Here is an 18850-nt window from a genome sequence, read left to right as displayed (position 1 = left end):
CTAATCCATCCATCATCTTATTTCTTAAATTTGTTTTACAATCTTCCTAGTTTTATAACTTGTTTGTTTGTTTCAAATTCATCAAAACTAAAATCCCCTTTTACTTTCTTGTTTCAAAGTGTTTAAAATTTGTTTGTTTGTGTTTTAGAGTGTTTTGAGTCAAGTCAAAACCCAAATTTCGTCCAAAGTTGTGCTAGAGTCAGAAACTGCCTAGTTTGTGTTTTTAGGCAGTTTTGAGTGTCTTTAAGTTATTTTGAGTCTTGTGAACCTGTTTTGAGTTCTTTAAGTCTATTCAAACGTTTTTAACTTTGTTTTTATGTTTTTGAGTTAGTTTAGAGGTTTTAGCAAGCCCTCCTAATCCCCGGTTTAGAACGATCCCTACTTACATACTTTACTACATTTGATAAAAAGAGGGTTTAATTTGTGTGCTTATATATTTCGCATCACTTGTGTTGGTGCTTATTGCTTGGTATAGAAGCCCGTCGGTTGCTACCTAAAGCCTCCTTGTTGTTGGGGCTCCCTCCACTTGAAATTTGGATGGTTTCTCCAACCTGGGCATATTAGAAAAGGTGTGGATTGTTGGGCAGAAAAGATTTTGGGGACAACTTGCCCCTTGTGTGTGTTTCCTCTTACATTTGCACACACATGTTCTCCATCATTTCAGCCACCAATCCACACCTTTTCTACCCATGCCAAGCTGTCCATGTACTCATCATTTCCACTCTTTCATTCTTTATTTTCTGCTGCCCATGTGTGTGTGTTTTCCTTTGCCCATGTGTGTGTGTTTCCTCTTACATTTACACACACATGTTCTTCATCATTTCAGCCACCAATCCACCCATTTTCTGCCCATGCCAAGCTGTCCATGTGTGTGTGTGTTTCATTTTGCCCATGTGCCGTGCAGTTTGCATGTGTGTGTATGTATGTTGTCTTTGCATGTGCACACACATGCTCTTCACCATTTCAACCCAAAATCAACATATTTGCACACACACATGCTAATTTCCAGCCTTCTAATCTTCAAAAACGTCCATCCTCATGTCTCCATGCTTGCACTATCCAATCGTGGCTCAAAAATGCTCCAAAATGCACTTTCTTGCCAACTTTGTTATTAGGACCTACAAACACACGAAAATAGCTTTAAAATGCATAATTGACTAAGAATTAACAACATAAATGCACAAGAACAAGCTAACTAAGCTGCATAAATAGGATTATTACTTAAGAGTTGATTACCTATATATATTTATCCGAATAAAACCTAAGATGCACAAGAACATGCTAAGGAAAACTCCTGATGGGCTACTAACTAAGCTACACAAGAACAAGCAACTAAGTAATAATCCTATTGGTGACACATCATTTGGTTTGCAAATTTTGGTTTCCCTAGCATTACCTATATATATAGGTTGAAATAAACCTATAGGATGGAGCTAAATATGATGGCCAACACTAGAGTAGAGAAGTAATGGAGCTAAATTATGTGGATATTGAAGGCCTTTTAATTAATTTTCACATATGCACAATTGATAACCAGAAATGAAGGTGTAGATCGATCGTAATGCGATGCAAGTGGTGAGGAAAGTGGTACTACTACTCGGACAACATAGTAATCAACAACCAAGATAGGAAAGACGACTAAACGTGGTCCAATTCCAACATGATACCATAAAAAAATACAAGATAAACAATTAACGTGAAATCTTCCTTCAGTAAAAATTATAAACATGCATGCATCCTTCTGTCCTTTTAAGTTGTGAGCACTATTCTAAAAATCTCATCTAGCGCCGCCTAGACCCTACCTTGGCGCTAGGCGGCTGACCACCGTCCCGATTAATTTTTTGGTGTTTGAAAATTAAGAAAGGGCGCCTAGACCTACTGAGGCGCCCGCCTAGACTCGCTTAGACATCTGCCTAGGTTGCAACTCACTTAGATAGAAAATAGATAACTTTCCTTTTGCATTTTATTGTTTCCAATAAATTGTTAGAGACTTATTAAACACTTAAATAAACACATATTATATGTTTGCTCCCCATGTTTTTATTATATTCTAATACTTCATAATATATATGTCATTCCATTTTCTAGTTTATAATGAAATTATATATATTTTTAAGTATAAACAGATACTTATTTATACGAAATACAATATATTTACTTAAATCCGCCTAGGCGCTAAGCCCCATCCTGCCGCTCGACTAGCGCCTAGTGTTTTTTAAAACCTTGGTTACGAGAGCATCTCCAACAATCTAGCTAAAGGGGCATTTTTGCTATTTTAACGAAAAAATGTTGAAAAACCAGGCTCTAATAGGCTAGCTAAATGACTACTATCTTAACTTTATGAACAGTAACTAGCTAAATTTAGTTAGAAGAGAGAAAGTTAAATTTTTGCTAAGCATGAAAAACTATAAAATTGCATCGTGTGCGGTCTTCAAGAGAAGAAAAAGGACTTGAGTTGTTAAGTTTAGAAAAAAAATATTTTAATTTAAGCTAAAATACTAGTATTTTTGGAAGCGGTAGTAGCTGAATTAACAGTTGAATCATTTGGCTAGATACAATAAAAATAATTTAATTAGTATTGTTGGAGATAGTCTAATCAGTCTAGGGACTGGTAATTTCAACAAGTCAATGACAAAGTTCTACATAATAATGCAATTGAATCATGCTCATTATGCACATGTGAGATGCAATGTTGTACGAAAGAAATGAAAAAATGGCGCCCCAACTTGAAAGTTTAAAAAAAAAAAAAAAAGTGAGAGAATTAAAAGGAATATTTTTTTTCTTCATGTTTTATCTTTTGCTCTCCTGAAACTGAAAATGTATTCACGTCTACCTTTGATACATGTTAAATTTTGAGTTATTCATTCCCGGTGAATACTATAGACCAAATAAAAACCTAAAATTTTTTGGAGAGCCCTTGACGAAAGAAAGATACACGTGAAGTTTAGTTTCATTGAAGACCAAACCTACTCTTTTGATCTAAAAGGCTTTTTAGCCAAAATGGTCATTAAGATTTGCATAACTCCTCACTTAAGATTTGAAATCAATAGAAATAGTCCCTGAGATTGTCCACCATCAATTATTTTGATCATTTGATGGAAAATTATGTTAAGTAAGGATCAAAATGATATAATTACCCTCAATTTAATAAACAATAGGGCAAGATGCTTTGACAAAATTTGAGGGTATTTTTATCATTTTTTCCTTTTTCAATGGAGATGTTTTAGAGAAAGACCAAAATGATTGATAGTTGACAAACTCAGGGACCAGTTCTATCGATTTCAAATCTCAAAGACCAAAATATGCAAATCTCAGAGACCATTTTGGTTAAAAAGTCGATCTAAAATTACATCTTTACTTTATTATCATGTAAAGCCACTCGACAGGATATTCTTGTCATGTAAGTTCTCGAGATTCAAAGATGAGAGATGATGAATGAAACTAAAAAGTTGAAAAATAATAACAAGGAACTCTTCTTTCTTTAATTGAAAAAGTAAATGAAATTTTTTACCAATAACACGAGAAAAAAATCATAACATCCGCTTTGATGTGGTGGAAGCCATCAATTCGAGCTTGATTATCCGTAATCACAATGTGAGTTTTTCTATTTTTACTTGATTCCCCGCTGTGACCGAACGAGAATTAGAAAAAGGGTAATGAAGCACTCTGTTAAAAATCAAATCTGGCTAAATTATAGTTGGAACATTCATCAGATGAACCTTTTTTGGCTTCATGGTAAGGATCATACAGTTCTTTCATGCCCTAATTTCATCACCAACCAATAAAAAATACACCAAAAAGAATAAAATAAATAAAGGAGCATATCGTTCTTTTTTCCGACTTAGGCAACTTCACCTGCGCAGTGCGCAGCCGGGCAAGTTTCCTTCCGCCCCAAGGAAAGTCTTACCGCCACACGACCTTAAGGTCATTGGCAGTGCAGCACCTTGTTCCAGCAGTCCCTGTTTACAAGATGACTGAAATAAAGATCGCCAAACTCATCAGCTATATCTAAAAGCAAAAATTACACTTTCATAGAGCAGACCCTATCAGAAATCTCTCTACTCCAGGTAGTAAATGTCTCTTCATGGATGGTTATAACTGCATGTAGCATCCTCAGTGCGGTCACTCATCCCTTCATTTTGCTACTATGTTACAATCATCTTCAGCACCGTCCTCTAAGCGTAAGAACTTCCCTCAATTTTATCCATGCTGGAAGTTCTCAATCCAAACTAAACAATACCAAAGACAAAAGAATGATAATTTTGTGGTTAGTGCGAGGACTGAGGTGAAGGAAAAATATATTCCACCACAGGACTGATCTTGAAAAGGAATTTCAAAGCTCTGATATCACACTTCCACAACTCTTCTGTAGAAAAGAACATAAGCAGATGAAGACTTTATCTTGTCCTGGCTGATAGGGTTAACGTGGCTATCATCAAAGTCATACCACCGATCACCTCCATGCTACATCAGAAAAATAATACAGTTTAAGTGCTCTGTGTCAACCAACATAAGTTAACGTACAGATCCAATCATACCATACAAGAAAAAGGAAATAATATAAATCCAAGACTCAACTCGAATACAAATTACCCACAATTTCAAGTGCAAAACAATAATTATTGCATGCTTTCAAAGAGTGGCCACACCCATTGTGAGAATTCTTTTGATAAGCAAGCGCAATTCAGACAATGAAACAACAGGTTGAGGAGAGAGTAGGCTACAAAAGATTGAATCCTATTATCCTTAATGCACCAGGAAAGGAGCACTCTGACAGCAGAGGAAACTAGGACCTAATTCTAGGAAGTCTAAGCCAGCTAAGGGCTTGAATTGTGCTAAGTCATTGATAGTTGACAAAAGGCAGAAGAAAGAGCAGGTTACAAAGGATCTCTTTATATAATGATCAAACTATCACTTCAGGCCTAAAACAAACAGCACCACATTCAGATGATGTCATAGGTGAACATGCACATATAAAAGTAAAAAGGATTTTTCTAATAGAAACCCATTAGTTTGTCATTCATGCCTAAATAAGCACAAACAGATCACCTTAAAGTTTACACCTCATGTTATGAGAGAAGTTTGAAAGTATTCCTGAAAATCAAGAATATGCATGGGCTAGGGACGGCATATGGATAATAGCATTACTATACCAAGTAAACTAATAATAAGAGTTCAAACTAGAAACATTTTTAATTTGATTCATTTCATAAATTGTTTGAAACTGAGAAGTTATTTAGTTAAGAAAATAACTAAAAATAAAGTATATGGGAAGTTCATCAGATTAAAGAGTAGAAAAAAGGGAAATGTAACTGAAAGAAAAGCAAGAAATGCTACTTACGTGGACAAATGCAGTATAATGACCACCTCCCATGCTTCCAAAGTGATTACTAACTGCATACAGCATGTAACGATTACATGACTGACCACTCTTGTGGGCAATGTATGTTGACAAATCAAGATTGTCAATAGGGAAATCGACATAAGTCTCCAGCTTGTTCTTTAAAAAACGGCTATATGAGAACCGCTTTAAATGAATGACCAAGATCTCCGGCAGTCTCCATAGATCCAACTTTTTGCTGGCTTGACAGTGCTTTTTGCAGCCAGGACAATACCTAAAATAGTAATAACAGTATTAACATTAGATAAACCTTGATAACAAGTTCTCACAATGTAATAACTAATAAAAGGTTAAGAGGTTGTATAAAACTCCAAATACAATGTTCTACTTCATAACCATGAGAGTATAACATTATCCACTTTCTGAGTGTGTCTATTCTGAAAACTGACCAACAATAACAAATAACGCTTGAAAGACCACTACTTTGAGCATTACAAGATCGTTTGCCAACATTCGATGAGTAGATGAAGGTGTTGTGATAACATTAACTTGGAAATAGACATAAAACTGCAATTACTCATTTAACAGATGTTAGGAAGAAACTAATTGAAGAATTAAGCCGAACAAACATGATGAACAGGTGACGACGTTAAAAGTTTGGAGTTTAGTCAATGACCTTACATGCAACCTGAAATTATGTAATTGCATAAGGCAACTAATAAGACTGTTAATCAAACAGAAGAGCTTTTAAATCCTAATCCAAACACAAAAATATTACGAACTCATACCAGATTTGAGGTCAAAATTACTGCAATGAGTACAATAAATAACAATTTCACAGAACATACCCAGTTACCAAAAAAGCGAGTGAATACACCTTACATATCTATATTTGAGCTCTTCCAACTCCTAGGTATACACAACACAAAATGTTTTTAAAGCCAAAGTTAAAAGGTTCAAGTGTACCCACTGACCACATGTCTTCGGGTCCAAGAGGCTCTTCCTTCAAGAACGCTTCAAGGCACTTATACAGAGAAACGGACTCTTGAGGCTTTTTTGCAAAAAGGCCAGTCTTGAAAACCTCTGGTAATGAGCAAAGAAGGCGATTATCATACTGTTCGATGTACTTTTTTGGCCAACATACAAGGACATTTAACCGCTTGGTTTTTTCCCTCTCTACCATATCATTCATTACTATCTTTCTATCCTTGGAAATTCCCTTTTCATCTGTTATGTAAAACTGAAATTCAAAATCAAAGGGTGAGTCAGCCTCACTTCCATTACAGGGGTTCACAGCCCCTATAACAGGAGGTGTGGAATCCTGTGTTCCGGTGACTTCTTCAAGAGTGGTGCCCTCGGAACTATCAAAACATTCTTGGGAATCTTTTGAGGGTGTGTGAAATGGCTTAAGTAATTTCAAGTATAAGTTGCAGATATCAGATCCAGTAGCAGAATTGGGTAGTCTTGACACAAGAGGAATTCCAAAGCTTGAAGTCAGTTTCCCATCCATGTACTGCCTGACAATATTGAATATATAAGATGGTTGAGGGCAGGCAATGTCACAAGAACAATAAAATTCTTATTAAAACAGGAAATGAAAAATGTGTGTGTGAGTGTGTAGAAGACTGGGAAAAAGAAGAAAAAGATCATCTCTTTCTTGTGGGGTTAGATGTGAGGGTGCTGTTATTGTAATGATATCTACAATCAAAGAGATCATGAATAATCTGGAAAAGAAAAATTATTTCAGTATCAACAACTGTACACAATACCCCAGCATGTCAATGAACAACCAACTTATCAGAGAGCAGATTTATTTGTCTTAACACTTAAAACTTATTAGGAGGTCAAAATGCAAGGTGTAAAAGATGAACACACCCCCATATTGCTTCGGCTTAAAATAAATGTTATTTTCTTTTTTGACACTTCTGAATTCATATAAGGATTAGAACCAAACAGTCACTAAATGTTCTGGTCTTCCAGACTAAACACATTCTTCTATGGTGACTCAGCTTGCATATACATATATTCATACGTTTAATTACTTCTCCAAAAGTACAAGAAACTTTTGGTTAGGGTTTGGTTTGTCTATTGTTAAAGTCCTATGTCATTTAGGATTGTATTATGAAACCTAAAGGTGCACAGATTCTTGTCCTACAAGGATTAGGAAAGAATTAAGTCTTCTTGTTACAATTAGATTAGGAATCCTAGAAGTCAAATTGGAATCGAGTGTACTTTCCTATCCCAAATAGAATAGGAAACCTAATCAGAAAATAGGATGTAAACCGCACCCTATACTTATAAATAGAGGTGCGGGAAAGGCTGAAAAGCAAGTGAGAGAAAACAGAGAGACAACCGAGGGAAGAGAGAGATTAGTTCTTGGGTTTGCAAAAGTACATATATTATCAATCAAAGAAGTCGTGGTTTCTCGACCCAAAGAAATCACAACTGGACGTAGGCAAAAGTTATGCCGCATCAGTATACATCTTGTGTGTTTCTAGTTATTCTATAGTTTTGCTAAGTTTAGTTGGTGCTGGAAAGATCAAAGAACAAGATCCAGAGGGTTGTCGAACTTATAGCAATTGGTATCAAGAGCTTGGTTCAAGGTGTTATGCAATGTCAAAAGGAAAGAAGTCCCCAGACCTAGGAAGCTTAAGGCCTGCGTTAAAACCTTTTGATGGAAGGGATGACTTCACGGACTAGCAAAGGATGATGAAGAACATACTGATACAGCAGGAGTTGGATGATGCACTCCTTGGTGAGAAGCCTACGACCATGACAGAAGAGACATGGACAAGATTCTCAAGAACGCCAAGAGCTCCATCGAGATCCATCTCACTAAGGGCTGGTTTGGGATTGTGGTGCTTTTAAAAACAGCAACTTATTAAAATATCTGGAACATCAAATGTGTATGGTAAAACAAAGAAAAAAGTGCTTTTTTAAAAAACTGATGTCAATGACAGTAGAGAAGTATTAAAATGTAGAAGCAAAGCACTTTTTTTTAGAAGCATGGTACCCTACTTCTAAAAAAAAGTGCTTTTTTTTTTCAAACCGTAGTAATTGTTAAAGTCCCACATCGGTGGGGTGAAAAGAAACCAAGGGGTTTAAATAGTATTACCCCACTCTAACTAATACCGATGCCTTTTGTGATAAAATCCCACACCTGACGGATTGGGCAGGTGGTAAAGTTGGGAACAATATCGGTGTCGTTAGAGTGGGGCAGGCCCGGCAATCCAAAAATTCCAACATGGCATCAGAGCCCACGGTTGCGCGCCTGTGCAAGCCAACGAGCTTGTGTGCAAGCCAACGAGCTTGTCACCACCAGGAAGGAAACAAGTCTGAGCTCTTAATATAGAGACGACCGCTGAGTTCCAATTGAAAACAAGTGGGCCCAACATGAGCCGACCTCTAAGTTTCAATTGCCGATGTGGATCTCCATGTGTGAACCACTAAATGAGGTTACACGTGAGGGGGAGTGTTAAAGTCCCACATCGATGGGGTGAAAAGAAACCAAGGGGTTTAAATAGTATTACCCCACTCTAACTAATACCAAGGCCTTTTGTGGTAAAATCTCACACCTAATGGATTGGGCAAGTGGTAAAGTTGGGAACAACATCGGTGTCGTTAGAGTGGGGTGGGCCCGGCAATCCAAAAATTCCAACAGTAATCAGTACCCTTTTAATGAAATTTTCAAATAGACAGTATATCCCACATAGTTTACAAAATTACAATCTTTGCCCATACATTATTGTCTTTGATAATTATCTTATCACGTTAAATACCACATCCTTTTGAGTAATTTAACATACTCACAACAATTTATATAAAAGTTTACCAAACATTCGGACATTGTTTTTTTTTTTTTTTTTTTTTGTTAAAAGCACTTTTACAAAAAAAAAAATTACCAATCACTCAACAACTTTATTTTACAACTATTTATTCTCACAATACAATAGAAGCAATTTAAAAAAAAAACACAGCAACACCAAACTAGCCCTAAATCAGTCAGGTCCCACATCACAAAAACGATGGCTGCTAAGGAAGCATGGGACAAGTTAGAGAAAGTTTATATGGGCAAAACTGTGTCCAATAAACTATTTATCAAGGATTAACTATTCAAGGTTCGACTGGACGAAGGAGGTGATATTGAAGGTCACGTATGCAGGTTCCATAGTTGCATAGCCAATCTTTAGAAGGTCGAAGAAACTTACAAAGATAAGGATATGGCATCATCTTGTTAAGGTCTCTACCCCCGTCTTTCAAGCATTTTCGAACAACTTCAATGTTTGAAAAAGAGTCCCTGCAACTTGAGGACGTACTTCAAGCCCCTTCAGTCATATGCTAAACTTGATGATATAACTTAAAGCTCTCAAGGCCTTTATCCTAAAGGAAAAGAGATGAGGCGGGAAAAGACAAAGGAAGAGAAGAACAACAATAGGGGTAGCTCGAAATCCAAGAAGAAAAAAGAAAAGAAGGAAGACTGCTTCAAATGTGGTTCTGCCAATCATTGGAAGAGGTACTGCAAGATTTGGAAGGAGAAAAAACCAAGATGGAAGGCAGCTAAAGTTCAACTAGTGTAGTCACCAAAGAAGAGAGTGACGGGGAGCTTCTTTTGGAAACATCAGGCTCTATGGCTTTCACAAATCAGGTTTTGGAGACTGAATGCATGTTCCATATGTGTGCAGTAAGAGAATGGTTTGAGGTCATCAATGGAGAAGATTTAATGGGGGATGATTCACCACGTCCAATAGGGGGGATTGACACTGTCAGAATTAGGATGTTTGATGGAGTGATACGAACTTTGGTGAACGTCATATATGTTCCTAGACTGAAGAAGAATTTGATATCCTTAGGTACTTTAGACAAGGCCAGCTATGGGCATACTCCTAAAGCAACAAGACTCAAGGTGACCAAAGGATCACTGGTGGTAATGCAGGCTGACTTACAGCCCAATAAGTTGTACAAGCTCATCAAGACTATGATAGTTGGGGGAGCAGTTGTTTCCACAAAGCAGAGAACAGAAGACAAGTCATGAACTTTGGCATCACAAGCTAGGGCACATCAGTTAGAGGGGTTTTCAAGAATTGCACAAAAGAGGCTTGCTAGAAGGCATGACACTTTGCAATTGTGTTCTCGGGAAGCAAAGAAAGGTATCATTCACAAGTACGAGTGCAGATAACTGAAGCAAGGAGCAGCTCAGCCATATTCACTCCGACGTCTGACACTTTTGGTTTATTTCATGAAGTAGAAATTTAAGGTTTATACAAAGTTCAAGAAATGGAAGACAGAAACCAAGAATCAAACTAGAAGATCCAGTACCTGAGAAGTGACAACGTAAATGAGTATACAAGCACGGCGTTTGCCGATTAATATAAGTAGGAAGGCATCACGAGGCACTTCTCAGTAAAGAAGAATCCCTAACAAAACAAAGCTGCTGAAAGGATGAACAAAACTCTCATGGAAAGAGAGAGAAGCATGTGATTTCATGCAAGATAGCCTGATAGTTTTGGGCAGAGACTGTTAATCATGCAAGTTACTTGATTAAAAGGTCACCATCTACAGTTCTTGGTTTTAAGAGTGCAAAAGAGGTGTGGTCTAAAAAGCATCGGCATTATTCACCAAGTAGGAATCAGGTGGAGCAAGAAACAGGGTGGATTGAAGGCACTACAATCCGTCAGACATCCTAAGGGGTTTGAACTCCAACCCACAATTCACCTGAATTCCAAAGATGTATAGCACTAGACAAACCCATTCGAAACAAGAAGAAACCAAGGTTTGGGTTTGACCAAGACGAAGTTATTATGCTTGTAACATCAGTCAAGGAGATTCAACCACTTATCAAGAAGCTATAGGAAGTGATGGGAGAGCGAGATAGTTGGATAAGTGCTATAACAAAAGAAATGGAGTCTATTTACAAAACTCTGTTTGGGAGTTGGTTCTAAGATTTATCCTAAAAGGGCATACAGTAAGGACCACGAACTATAACAGGCAGTCAGGGATAGCAAACGCCATTCACACCCATGCAATGAATGTAGCTTGGGTCGACAAATACCTAACATCACTGTGATTCTCCAGAGAAATCATATGTAAGCTGTGTGCGCAGGTGAATCAATAGGCAACTAAGATTTCATACACAAGTTCAGAATATTTATACTAAGATTATAAAACATGATTATCCATTTACACAAGTTATCACCCATCCATTTAACTTTATTCACACAGGTTATACCCAATTCAATTGAGATATAGTATTTCTATATGCAGAAAAAGGAAAGAATTCCTTCACAGCACCCCTTACACCCTAACTCTGTGAAACTTGCATACAAAAATTGCAATAAAATAAGATTCAAAAAAGAAGATAAAACTTACTCCTCCATCAGCTGATGCATGAACACAACCAAAGGGATTTGCTCAACATCTTTCGTCGACCGATAAGCAACTAGCTTGTCTTGATCCCTAATTAAAGATAATGAATCAGTTGGTTCCTCAAGATAGCGTATAATGCGATTGTTGTATATCTGCACAGAACTATATTGCTTCAGAGATCAATTTATAGACAAAAGGACATGTGTTTATATATTGTACACGTGTGTGTGTGTCTAAATGTAAACACGGATATCATCCAATGTCACTAGCATTCAAGGAACCCCTATCAGATATTCTAACACTAAACAGTACCTCAGCCACCAAAAAGGTTTCATCAATCCCCAATGAGGATGCAACACTTAAACCCTGGATGAGATCTTCTAATTTTCCATGCTTGGGCACAGTAATGGTATATTGAGACGGCTGAGAATATCCATAAGTATTGACCACTGATAAAGTCATTGTCCGCATCATCATTGAAGGCAAGGGTAGCGACAGGTACATAAATGGATCAAATGTAACAGACACCTTTTTGCAAACAGGGCAAACTAATGTTGATTTATATTGACCCTGCGAGGTTCACCATCATGTGCATCACAAAAGTAAGCAATATGCATTCCTGATCAGATTTTAGTTCAGCAAAGAGTGGAAGCCAAAGACAAATCTGAGGAAGATGCTCACTTGGCACACGTCAACAATTATAGAGTCATTACGGGCTAAATGATTTCCCCAATATTCATCAGCAACCTCTTCATCTTGTCGGCCATCACCATCCTTGACTTCTACATAAGGCTTGCATTTTACACGATTAAGATCTTCATGAAGTCCATCCAACAAAAAAGCCAGGAGCTCCTACGAAATAATATGGTATGATAAATGAAAACTCCTTATAAATGTTTGAACCCAAAAGAGAGCAATTCTGGAAGCAAGAAACACCACTAACTTGGGAATCATGTTGATTAAATCCATTAAACTGCGGAGCAAATCGAGAAAGTTTTGACTTAAATGGCCTTGGGGCTACTGGAGTTGCTCCAGGAACCCATAACTTCCTTAACAGATCTCCAAAGGCTAAAGCAATCTCCCCCTGACAAAAGAGTGCATAAAGTTAAAAGACTGTAAAGAAACATAGATGCACTTGATAAAGTGAGGAATATCTCACTAATACATTATTCACCCAACATCAGGTCATGAATATTAAGAAAGTGCAATGAAAGGTGACCTACATTCATGCCCAATGGATTGTCTGGATTTATTTCTCTACCATAATCTCCGAGAAAATAGTCCACAAGCTTTGGGGTGTGCGCTAAACACTGGATGGAACTATTCATGAAACAAGTATTTCCAAGGTTCTGTAATCCTGTCAATCCTAAAGAACCTGTTTCGCAAGAGCTTCCCCATAATGAACGGATGAAGTTAGAATTTGTGATTCCCGCAGAACCATTCATCACAACTGAAGCACCACAACAGGAATTTGTGATGGTAGAATGTTGTGCGGCCATCTCATCTTTTTTCCCTTCCCTGCACTTAAAGGAATCTGACAACCCATAAACTTGCAACTCCAACATTATCTGCACAAAATCATACATAAAATTACATCTATCAGATATTGTGCAACAAAACGACAAATTAAAATATGAGAAGACAGCAAGAATAGTACTTAAACTGAGAAACATGAAACGGGTTCTGGAGTATAGTGTAGCAGACAATTGATGAGTATAAATTAACAAATGTATCGCATCAATTTGCCACTTACCTCACCTGACTGTCGTTGAAAGTCTCTTGAAGACTTGGCTCTTTCATTTGCAAAAAATAAGTTTATCTGCCCCGAAAAGTCCCAGATGCGTAACTGGTGCAATAACAGAAGTTAAAAGGCCAGCCACTTTATCCTGATAAAAGAACGCATTAAAATAATGAACTTAAGTACCATCTCAGACTCCACACTGAAAATTTTGCAGGCTCTCTTGAAGAACTCAACTGCATTATCCTACAATAGAAATGCATACACAACAAAATAGAACATCAAATTAAGATGTGGAAGACAAAGAAATCCCGCAATAACAGGAATCAGCATACATAATTTACATATGAAAAATTAGAGCATTTAACCCAAAGCCAATTGGCAATGGATGGGAGGCCAAGAACACTTTATTCTACTTTGGAAGGCTTTAAATTCCCTATGTGGGATTCTCTTGATGTACCCACTCATGTGTGGCATGACTTGAGCAAAACACGTGGGCAAGCTAAATTGGGTGGCAGGGCAAGTAGAAGAAGCCGTAGGGCCTGACACATAGATAGCATCATTTGACACCATGAGAGAATTAAAGCATCAATTCAAAACCAATTGGCAGTGGGTGGAGAGGCTCAGGACATATATACTACTATGCGAAGTGGGAATCTCTCAACGATGTGTGATTCTCATAATATGTAGGTTGTTCACTAAAAGAATAAAAGGAAAAACCGCAGCCAATTATAAGTACTCTTCCATCCTTTACTTGATCACAAAGCAGTGCAAGTCAAAGTCAAATTTGTTTTCGTCAAAAGTTAGAAACACATTGTTGAATAAAAGTTTAAGAGCATATATGTGGTAGTGGGTTCAGCAATAAATCATTTGCAAAACACAAAGATCCAGAGCATAGCCTCTTTAAGCAAGTTGCGCTAGGATGTTCCAAAATTCAATTTTATCCTTTAAATCAGATTTTCCCTTTCCTAAATTATCCTAATCACCTCAACAGCACAATTTTCTAAATGTATGAAGCAATTAAGTTGTCAAACAAAACCCCTAACCCAGTCCCTCAAAGGGAAAATAAGGGATTAAATAAAAAAGGCAGCCCTAACTTCCACCCACCATTCTAATCACCATACTTACCAAGTATTCTCATCCATCATTAAAATATGAAAAACGACATTACTAAACCACAACTATAAAATACAGCCCATTGACTAGGGGCAACTAAGTGCTACAAAGAATTACAAAAACCTACACCACCATTATCCCATCTCACCAGATGATCTTTCTTCACCTCACCCTCACCCCTCCACAACAAAAAATGCATGAACTTATCAATCCTTTTTTGCAGCTCACTAGGTAAATAAAACAATGAGAAACTAGATGGGTATCTTCCAACAATTTACTTCAGCTTCTCAACCATGGAGTCCTAGGAATAGAATGCTCTAGGATTCTCATTCTCCCAGGTGGAAGGTCCAGGTACATTGTTCCGGAACCAAACCACTGCACAGAAACATGCCAACAAAAGAGACTTCTATGTTCTGCCCATCCACCGAATGAGAAGTAGAGTCACCACCAAACCGTATATCTGAACCATTGTCCCTTCTCTACCCACTGAACATCTTTCCACCAAAAGCAAAAGCTCTAACTACGAGATGATATGGGGGTCTACCACCAAGGTGAATAAGAAGCCTGACAATAGATCACCCTGACTAATCCCTTCGATCCCATTTTCCCCTAAAATTCAACGAGGACAAGCCCCTTCATCCACAATCTCCATCTAACATCAAGCCCTTTATCCTCCTTAACTGAATACGGGCTACTTATAGGCAACCCAAGAATATAAAAATAATTAAAATTCTACAATGGAAATTAAATCCCACAATTCCAATTTTCATCCTCATTTTCATAATATCAACATTTTTTTTAGAAGTTAAAAGTTAAAAGAAATTATGGGGAAAATGAAAAGCGTGAAAAAGAGGCATAAAATGAAAGTGGGAGTCCCTCCAAAATGGAAGAAAACTTGATGATGGTTTTGCATCATAAACTAAGAAGAATAATATTTATACCCTAATGCAGCTCGTAAAGTGATGTTGCAGGCTTTCCTAGTTACAATGTATGTTTGTGACAAAAATTTCATGCTTAAGACATTTCCATAAGATGGCCCACATGCCTCATCGCTCACATAAACCTATCATTAACAGTTCAAACCTTAGTAATCTAAGCATTATGAATCCAGGACCAAAAATAAATAAAATAAAAACCTGAATATCAAAAACAGAAAAAAGACGTAAACTACATATACTGACCTTCTTTGTAACTTTTACTCCCAATGAATTTGTTTCTCGTGAAACAGAAAGTCTGAGTTGTAGCGGATAGACATCGGTCATGTCATCTTCCGCAGCTGAAAAACTCCTACCATCCTTCACTGCAACTTTAGAATCACTATGCCTACACATACAACAATCATACCAGTGCTAAGATACTTAACAAACTATGTTTATCCACTAAAAACTAATAGTATCCCATGACTTTCAATCTGATGGAAATGCATCATATTTACAGCATTCGATGAGTTCCAAAATACCAAATTGATTCATAAAAAAGTACCATAGAAATCTGAGATTCAACAATGTGGTAATTGAAAATACAAATTACAAACAATATTAACAATTATGACTCCCTTGACATTTAGAAGGGGTTTCAACTTTTTGAAATATGCAAAGTTCCATTATATATACCTTGGAGAGCTCAAAAGGTTTGCTCTTCGGGTGTTAATGCAAGAGCAAGTGTTAATAGTTCTCAAAGTTTAATAGATGGGGATTATTTTCAAACTGCATAATCTGAATGAGTATATTGTTAAAGGAATTAAATTACTACAGTCCAGTCAAAGAACTGTCAATCTTTTTTAAATTTCTTTCTCTTAGAAGATTGGGGTTAAAATTTCAACTGCCTAATCTGGAAGTAGAACCAAAGCAAGGGTAAAAATTTCAGCAGTTAAACACATGAAAAAGGGTCCTTGCAGCATTCATGGGAAATAAACATTAGCAATTCACATCAATCCATTTCAATATAAATAAATAAAACACCACTTAAATGTGACATAACATTACAGCGCCGCAAAAGGGTGTGAATGTCACGTAAAATGTACAACAATAATCAACTTGGGGCACAGGACTGTACTGTCAGCTATTCATGCCACCAAAAAGCATTGAAAGCACAAGCGGCAACATCAAACACAGATCATTCTGGGGGCAAACAGACCAGATGCAACTATCGGAATACTTCTTATTGCTACCTAGCTCCTGTTTCATTCCAATCATATTCACAAGAGCTCATGTAATCAAAATGGCAAAAAACAAAAAAAAACAAAAAAAAACCTAACTAAAAATCACTCACCATCTGAGTGCCTGAACCCACATTTCTCCGGGCACCAATGCGTAGTCTCGGCCTGAGACACCGACTTCGCCATTTTCACCACTATGTACACTATCATCCTCTCTCCTTAGATTGAACACAAGATCTGAGTTGAAAATGTTATTGATGAGCTTCATAGGGCCAGCATACGAAGAAGCCTGCAAAGCCACGTACAAAACCCCTCTCTTCCCATCAGAATCGCCCAAAACTGATTCCTGTGCATCTCTCCACCAACTGAAAACCCAATTCACATATGAATATTCCGTGCATAAATCCAATCACTCCCAAATCTCAATTCAGAGAACTAATAACAAAATTCTAAATTTTAAAATTCAAATTCCTAATCTACCCAAGTATTTCAAATTCCGGAAAATTCCCATACACTAAAAATGCATACAATATTTGGCGGAAAAAACTTGAAAAAGAAATCAGCTTGGATTGGGGAATGCAGTGGCGTGGGAAGTGAAAAACGAAAACAAAATCGAGAGGCAAAAGAGGTAGACCTGTAGGGAACGAAGTAGACTCGCTGGTCGCTGTCCGAGTCGGAACGCTGAGTGGATCCGGAGAGATCTTCAGAGAGAGCAACGCCCTCCATTCACTTTCTATTTGCGTATGTTATGTGTATAGAAAGAGGAGAAGGAGCGAGTTAGGAAGGAGAGAAGGAGCGAGTCAGGAACGAGTTCGAAACCGGGTTCGGAAAATGCAGATCATCAGAGAAAGAGAGAGAGAGAGAGATGGAGAATGGCGGATTTGCAGACAAACAAACGGAGCTTTTTTCTGTGAAGAGGATTCAATAAGGAGGGAAAATATATATATATATATATATATATATATATATATAATTAGTACGGGTATTTTAATGAGTACTTATCAAATATAGTTAAAAATTAACTCTTAATTTCAAAAATGTCACTTTTTATAAAAACTTTCAAATATATCCAAAATTTAACTTATATAAACACAAATACCCTCAAATTTAACAATTAAATAAATTAAAGGCTTTTTAGCCACTGTCGCCTCAAGCTCCGATCTAACTTTTGCTTCTACACTCCACCACCAAAACCCTATTCCCCTTGACCCCCTCATCACCAACATTGAGCGTCTCCGCGATTTCTGTAAGTAGGAGCAGCAGAATTTCAATCATGCCTTCAACGCCTTTTTTCTTATTAATATCATTTTTAATTTTAAATATAAAAATAATTTTTGAATTTAATCCACATGTCGTTATATGATTGTATTTGTGAGACCCACGTGACGCCACATCATCACACTAACAAAGCAATTGATAGATTTTTCACGAAAAAACTAAAATGATCACGATGGACAAATTCAAAGAAATAATAAAATGATTCACAATAGACAAATTCAAAAACACTACTATTGATTATCATTAATTATTAAGAATCAAAATAAGAAGTTATGTCAATGTCACGAATCATTTTGGCTAAAAAGCCTTTAATTTATTGATTGTTAAATTTGAGAGTATTTGTATCTATTTAGGTGGAATTTTGGATATATTTAGAAGATTTTATCAAAAGTGATATTTTTGAAATTAAGGGTTAATTTTTTGTTATATTTGATAACTACTCTTTTTTAATATACATTTATTTGTTAGTCTTCTGAAGTGGAAAACATGTTACGGTTTTTTTTTTTTTTTTCTTTTACCAAAAATTGGATTTTCCTTTTGGAAATAAATTGTTGACTTTGACCATCTGAGAAACATGCGTAGAGCAAAAAGCAGCATAGTGGAATATCGGAATATCTTCTTTGTACAGGAAACTCACAGGGAGAGAGATTCTAAGATCATCTCCAACTGAAAAGGGCTGAACATGTTAAAGGGCTAAACATAACATGTTCAGCCTACAAAATATTATTTTTATATAAACAATGTTAAACTTATTGCAGTCCTATTAGATTACGAATATAATTGTATAAATCCTAGCATATTTATAAACAATGTCAAACTTATTGCATTCCTAAATAACAAAACTATATTTGTATAT

General features: G+C 36.7%; 1 protein-coding gene across 2 annotated transcripts; it reads right to left on the bottom strand.

Annotated features, from left to right (window-relative positions):
* Positions 1-3669: 3669 nt before the first annotated feature.
* On the bottom strand, positions 3670-17642 carry LOC103448123 (ubiquitin carboxyl-terminal hydrolase 8). 2 transcript variants are annotated; one of them, XR_011573046.1, is made up of 13 exons: positions 17351-17642; positions 16830-17081; positions 15740-15881; positions 13629-13688; positions 13458-13550; positions 12928-13272; positions 12648-12788; positions 12386-12556; positions 12017-12274; positions 11708-11856; positions 6312-6858; positions 5342-5615; positions 3670-4464 (listed from the first exon to the last, which is right to left on the bottom strand). XR_011573046.1 is itself a non-coding variant. In XM_008387361.4 (13 exons), exons 1-13 carry the CDS (start codon positions 17440-17442, stop codon positions 4348-4350), a joined length of 2637 nt encoding a protein of 878 aa, XP_008385583.2. In that variant the 5' UTR covers positions 17443-17642; the 3' UTR covers positions 3670-4347. The 2 variants fall into 2 exon arrangements, 1 of the variants encoding a protein (XP_008385583.2); XM_008387361.4 differs by having other exon boundaries at positions 6316-6858.
* Between the last annotated feature and the right edge of the window lie 1208 nt (positions 17643-18850).

The sequence above is a fragment of the Malus domestica genome, chromosome 11 (genome assembly GCF_042453785.1).
Source record: "Malus domestica chromosome 11, GDT2T_hap1".
Taxonomy (NCBI): domain Eukaryota; kingdom Viridiplantae; phylum Streptophyta; class Magnoliopsida; order Rosales; family Rosaceae; genus Malus; species Malus domestica.
Note: the sequence above shows the minus strand (reverse complement) of the source record. Positions and strands in the feature narration are given on the sequence as shown.